At 43.4% G+C, this 6,742-nt stretch overlaps 1 protein-coding gene across 1 annotated transcript; it reads right to left on the bottom strand.

Annotated features, from left to right (window-relative positions):
* Positions 1 to 2,903: 2,903 nt before the first annotated feature.
* LOC143399981 (olfactory receptor 7A17-like) lies at positions 2,904 to 3,827 on the bottom strand. Its single transcript, XM_076857209.2, has one exon. The coding sequence runs from the start codon at positions 3,825 to 3,827 to the stop codon at positions 2,904 to 2,906; it is 924 nt and encodes a 307-aa protein (XP_076713324.2).
* Between the last annotated feature and the right edge of the window lie 2,915 nt (positions 3,828 to 6,742).

Here is a 6,742-nt window from a genome sequence, read left to right as displayed (position 1 = left end):
CAAACACACCCCAGAGATGCCCTAACCTAACTTCTTGTCCCTCCGCAGTTAAAGCCTATTCTTCTACTCTCTTAATTGCAAAGATCCTTGGACCTCTGTTCTTTCACTTGGAAAACTGGACACCTCCTCCCATCTTCTCTTCAACCGCTGATAGCTCTATTTCACGGTCAGCAGTGAACCCTACGTTAACCAGTGCAACGTTCACTTCTCACTGAAGTGTTGTGAGTCAACGCAGCCTGTGAATTAATCATCCATCAGGACAGCAAGTGGCCACAGCAGCCCTGCTCTGGGCTAGCTCAGCCTGGCTCTCCCCTGACCTCAGCTAAAGAATCTGGGGTTCCCTTCTCTCTGCTGCTCTCCTCCAGTGTCCACTGAGCTCTCAGACCCACCTGGAGACCAGCTCTGGGAGGAAGGTCTCTCTGTGGAAGTTCAAGGTCCTGCCTGGGTGGGCTTGATGGTGACTGAAGCTCTGTCCCCAGAAAACGCAGCAGGAAGGAGTCAAGTACTAGGCTCCTGGGCAGACTGAAGACCTCAAAGACACCTCCACCACCTGTCCAGCACAGGGCTGTGCACTGAGGGACCACATCGGAGCAGAGAGCCACAGCTCCCTATATCTGTTCATTAGCTCATTTCCCTCTTGTTCCCCCGAGGGACACTGGCCTGGAAAGACAGGATATTCTTCCTGCTGATTCTCTGTTCCCAGGAGACCCATTTGTAACCCAGGGAACCTAGTTTTTATTGCTCCTCCATGGACCCACCTGCCTTCCAGAGGTCCTGCCTCCTGGCACCTCATCACTGCTTTGACTGACAGAGTTTTCTGAGTCTCAGGCTGATGAGCTCACCAGGTTTGAGCTCATGGATCTTGAGAGCCCAGATCTGTGTTGGATACAAAACACCTGATATCAATAGTCAGGCCTCCTCTAACAAGGGAGAGAATTGTCTTGCCCTGGTGTAAAGCCTTGGCCATTACACTTCTTACCTTCGTGATCCCAACACATCAGGAAATATATTCAACACAAGTGAAGAGCTCCCACTAAGTCTCTCATTTTGAGATATTTATTAAGATGAGATGGTTAGTTTGTTTGATTTTACACACCGTAGCCTAATGCTAACACCTGATAGGAACTGGGAAATTTCACTTTTAGTGAAGTCTATTTCATGAAGTCTATTTTATATGTGTTAGTACAATTATGAACTACATCAGAAACAGGGCTGACAAATGTTAGACATCAAGTAGGGACTGGCCACACATGGTAGTACACACCTGTAATCCCAACCACTCCAGAGACAGGGAGAGGCAGGAAGATTATAATGTCTAGGCCAGCCTCAGGAATTTAGACAATCCCAGTCTCAAAATACACATATACTTTATAGTGTAGGAATGGGACCTACATTCATATTCTGGCATGATATTTCCAGTTCTCAAGCTCTGAGCCTGTTGTTCTCAACTAGAGATATTTTTCCTGGACAATGTCAGAAGCTGGTGCCGATCAACTATGATGCACAGGAGAGATCCCTGTCCCCAAATGTCAGTAGAGAGGAGGTGATCCAAGCCAGTTCTAGACCAACTTCGTTATACAGAAGAATTACCAGGGATGCAAGTCCAAATGTGAATTCTGAGGCCATAGGTCAACTCTGGTCCCAGGAACTCTGCATTCTAGCGTGACCAAGGTGCTCCTGTGTTGCAGGTCCAGGCCTGTGGACCGTTTTCTGCATAGAAAGGCTGTGATGGTCTGTGAGAGTCAGGTGTAGGTAGGTTCAACTCCTCTCCTCCCAAAGTGGGCCTTGGATGTGATTTCAAAAGGGAGTGTACTCACTCACTTTATCAACTGTAACATTTCTGTTTTGACATTGCTAGTATTGTTATTATTTTGTGGTAGCCAAGGTCTTGCTAACATTCCCTGCCTGGGCTCCCTATGGTTTCAACCTGGGATTCAAGTTGCTGGGATAAAGGTGTGCACCACCTTTCCTGGTGAATAACTTATGGGGATCTAGATTCTAATCCATAGAACTTTTGAACATATCAGCATAAAAACAATTTTTCCAAACCCCAACGATCTGTTATTAAGTACACTTGAATATTTAAAATTATCAAGAGCTCTTTTCTTTTTCAAATATTTTATTAGTGCATAGAAGTTGTGCATGACACCTGGGTTCATTCTGACATGACACATATGCATGGAAGACAATTTGTTCCACTTCAGCCCCTGCTATTTTCCCTCCCCTCCCTCCTTTCCTGCTTCCTTTTCCTCTACTCTAATTGGTCTTCCTTCTATTATTTGTAGCTGTTTAAACTATTTCTATATAAAAGTACATAAAGTGAAATTCACAGTGGTATATTCATATGTACACACAGCATAAATTCACCAGCTTCATTCCACCATTCCTCCCTTCACAAGTACTGACATATAAATAAATGATAAAGCAAAACTGTGACCTCAGATGATCTTCTATTATAAGTTGCAAGAACTGACTGAGTTCTGAAGAACAGGATTTTCCACAGAGACATGACTATGTTTTCATTGAGGTAAAGAAACATTAATCAACACACATATGTCATGTAGGAAGACATTAAATAGATTTTTTTGCTAACCCATGAGAGAAATTGGAATTTTAAAATATTTCTGATATGTTGTTTGGGATAACTTTTGGAATAAAATTATAGAATCAAGACAACAAAGCAAAAATTTGTTGGATTTTAGAGCATGCAGGAGGTTAATAAAGTGAATTGGATATCCCTGTATAGAGAGGTTGAATTCCATGAAACTTCAGAAAATAAATAGAAGGGAGATGTTTCACATTCATAATCTAATCAAAGAATCACAACTTGTGGCTCTAAGGCTTTTTTCCTGCAACCAAAGGCAGGTCCTACTGAAGCCCCAGGGCAAGAGAACCTTCTACAGTTAAGCTCCAAAAAGATTTTTCAGAGATTTTTTTATGTCCTTATTCCTCAGACTGTAGATGAAGGGGTTCAGCATGGGGGTGACCACGGTGTACATCACTGAGGCTGTTGCACTGGAGTGTGAGCTCTGGGTTATTGCAGAACTCAGGTACACACCCAGGCCTGTGCCATAAAATAAGGAGACAATGGACAGGTGAGATGCACAGGTGGAAAAGGCTTTGTATTTGCCCCGAGCTGATGAGATTGCACGGATGGAGGACACGATCTTGGAGTAGGAGTACAGGATGCCAATGAGGGCGATAGAAGCCAACAACAGAGCAGTAAAATCCATCAACTTGTCATTAAGGAAGGTGTCAGAACAGGCAAGTTGGACCACATGATTAGGTTCACAGAAAAAGTGGGGGATTTCTACGTGTTTGCAGAAGGACAGTCGCAACACCATTAAGCTATGTAACAGGGCATGCAGGGCACTCAGGATCCAGCACACAACAACCAGCAAACCACAGAACCTGGGATTCATGATGACAGTGTAGTGCAGGGGGTGGCAGATGGCCACATACCTATCATAGGCCATCACAGTCAGGAGGAAGTTGTCCAACTCTGCAAAAACCAAAAAGAAGCACATCTGGGTGATGCAGCCTGCATAGGTAATGGCCTTGCTCTGTGTCTGGATGTTCGCCAGCATCTTGGGGATGGTGGTGGAGGTGAAGCAGATGTCCACAAAGGACAGGTTGGAGAGGAAGAAGTACATGGGCGTGTGCAGGTGGGAGTCTGAGATGGTGGCCAGGATGATGAGCAGGTTCCCCAGCACAGTGACCAGGTACATGGACAGGAACAGCCCAAAGATGAGGGGCTGCAGTTCTGGGTCCTCTGAAAATCCCAAAAGACAGAATTCTGATACTCTTGTATTGTTTCCTGGTTCCATGGAGTGGATATAACTACCAGAAAGAGAAAAATAACATGACTTCTGGTCACACAGATGAACACTGCTGATATGGTTAAAATGTTACCATTTATATTTCCTTCCAGGACTGGATTTCTACACTTTGCTTACAGATCTGTCCTCTTAGGACATTCCTGGAGCCATTACTGATGAAGAACTCCTGTCACGCTCTCTTCTAGAGAGCACTGAATAACAAAAGCTCCTACATCCCAATAATGGGCAAAGAATTATATGCAGATAAGTAAATCATAATCTGTTGCCTTTTTGTGCATATTCTTGCACATGTGTAAACTCTTCAGATTGTACACATTAAACATGAGTGGTTCTTTGAATATTAATTATGCCTCAAGAAAGCTGTTTAAAAAAACAATCTTATAGCATGTCTGATGGTGAAGGGACATGAAGGACATGAAGCAGTGCTGGGGATGAAACCCAGGGCTTCCTGTGTTGTGAGCAGGTGCTCTACCATGGATATGCACCCCCAAGACCTAGTGCTGCTATTTTTTAAGGGTGTCCAGGCAAGATCAGCAGAGAGTGTAATATTGGAACAGAGACCTCAAGAGGGTGGTGCAGGAGGCAGGAGGTCATCTGCTGAGGTTTAGCAGAGAGAATAGTCAGTGCAAAGGGCCTGAGACAGGAACTTGTTTCAGGTGTTCAAGGGCCTCAAAGAGCCACTGTGAAGAGGCCAATAAAGAAGAGGTGTGTATGTGTAAGTGTCTTTACATAAATAGCTTTATAATTGGCTACCTGATGATAAAAAATATTGCTCATTTACATTGCATCTTACATTTTGATAACACATTTTAAACTTTCACTGAATTTGTATGTAGCTCTCAAAAAAAAGAGGAGGAGTGACGAGGTATGGTGTCAGAGGACACTGAGAAATGAGGTGGTCTCTCTGCTGGGGCTGAAACTTCCAGACACCAAGTGACCTTCATCCCCATTATGTAAACTGTTAGTCTTGTTGAAAGGCAGCCTGGGAAATGAAATGGACAGGCTACTTATGCCACCAATGGTCACATCATCGGAATCGCCTTGGAATAGGCATCCAGTGCCCTGGCCTGAGGATGGTGCACGCACACGCGCGCGCGCACACACACACACACACACACACACACCACGTCACCGCTGTGGCCTCTGACCTCACCACACTGTTAGGCTCCTAGTGTATACAGTGCAAGCTGGCCAGATCAGATTAACTTTTCTCTGATGCAGAAATGGCAGCCAGGACTTCTTTCCCATAAACCTCCTGTTGAGAAGTAAAGATGGAGAAAATACTGTTACAGTTTGCTACATTACGTTCTGCATTTTAAGAACATGAGGGAGTGAGTGGGAGAGAGAGAGAGAGAGACAAACAAATACAGAGAAGAATAGAGAAATGAAGTGGGCATTGGTGGCTGGGGAACAAGGCAATGACCTCAGAAGGCCCCTGAGAGACTGAAAGGAAGAACATGCTCCTAGATTCTGGCTCCAGCCCAGGGCTCACCCCCTGCAGGTCCTGCAAAAATAAGAAAAGAGAAATAAATATCCAACGTCAAAAGTAGTGATGTATTTATGGGTTCCATACCTTATAGAAATATGACCCCACAACAAAAATGACCAAAGGTAAAAAGTTAACAATCCCTCAAAGGACACAGGCAAGGGACCACAAGTTCACCATAGTATGCGTGGAACTGAAGAATCTGGTTTTCCTGCACGTGTCCCCTATTTGACTGATTGGTTTGGAAATGGCCCAAATGGGCGAGCTGGGCCCCTTTCTTGCTTTGCTCATGTGGTATCTTTTCTTGGTTGCTCTTGGGTTTAGGATTTAATCTCTCTTTCTACTTTTTTTTTTAAATCCTATAGGTACCTCCAGCCCTGGTTCTGCTCCTTGTCCAACCTGAAAATGTGGTGACAATTCCACCCTGATATGTCCTAGTGCAATGCCGAGGGCACTGTGCCGTGACATGTGTGTACTGTCATCATCAATCTATGTTCCTGATATTCAAGATGCAAATCAGAGACCTTGGTGACCTTTCCATTTTCAGAAAGGTTTGAAAAGTTAGATTCGGTGACACAAACAAGTGTAAGAAAGTGAGAGACTGAGTATAAATACAAGGAGGATGAAGCCAGACTCACCAGGGTTGTTTCCAAAGAACTGTGTCAAGCAAAATTGAATGGAGCCCCCAAAATGAACTAAACCAGGGGTTGGGGGTAAAGTTCCGTGGTGGAAAACCTGCCTCACATGGGGAGGGGCCCTGGGCTGGATCCTCTGCACTGCAGAAGAATAAAGAGTAACAATTAACTGACACCAGACAGAGAACAGCAAAACGTTAAGGATTTAAAGGTGGGTTCATAGTTACACGGACAAAGTCTCTGACATCTAAGAATATGGCCTACAATGCTCCTGTGATACTCTGGCAGGTACTGAATGCTCAGTTACCACTTGGGAAATGAATCAGGATTGAGTCTGAGTGTATGTGGACATTGCATCTATGACAAAGTTAGTGAGAAATGTTAGATTGTGGAATAAAAGTTTAGATAAATGGCTGAATGGAAGAAAATGATGTTGGACATCTCCCTCATAAATGTTAACAATAATCAGAGAAGTTAAAGAGCTCAGTGCAAAAAATATGAAATTCATTTTAACTAAACATCTAAAATTATATGTAAAATCTCCAGTGAGCAAAATCATTAAGGCAAGAAACTCAGGAGTAAGACCAACATAGGACACTAAATAAAATATACATTTTTATGATCACATATATCATCCCAAAAGTCAAGGAAGAAACAATAGTTTGTAAAAATCAGTCAAAATATTGACACTGGTAGAAAATGGTCTGGTAACAATAATAGGGAAATCAAAATGTTGATGAAATATACAAATATTTGCCAAAAGTCAGTAGAAGTTCAAGAAA

This window comes from Callospermophilus lateralis, chromosome 1 (genome assembly GCF_048772815.1).
Source record: "Callospermophilus lateralis isolate mCalLat2 chromosome 1, mCalLat2.hap1, whole genome shotgun sequence".
In the NCBI taxonomy this organism is placed as follows: domain Eukaryota; kingdom Metazoa; phylum Chordata; class Mammalia; order Rodentia; family Sciuridae; genus Callospermophilus; species Callospermophilus lateralis.
Note: the sequence above shows the minus strand (reverse complement) of the source record. Positions and strands in the feature narration are given on the sequence as shown.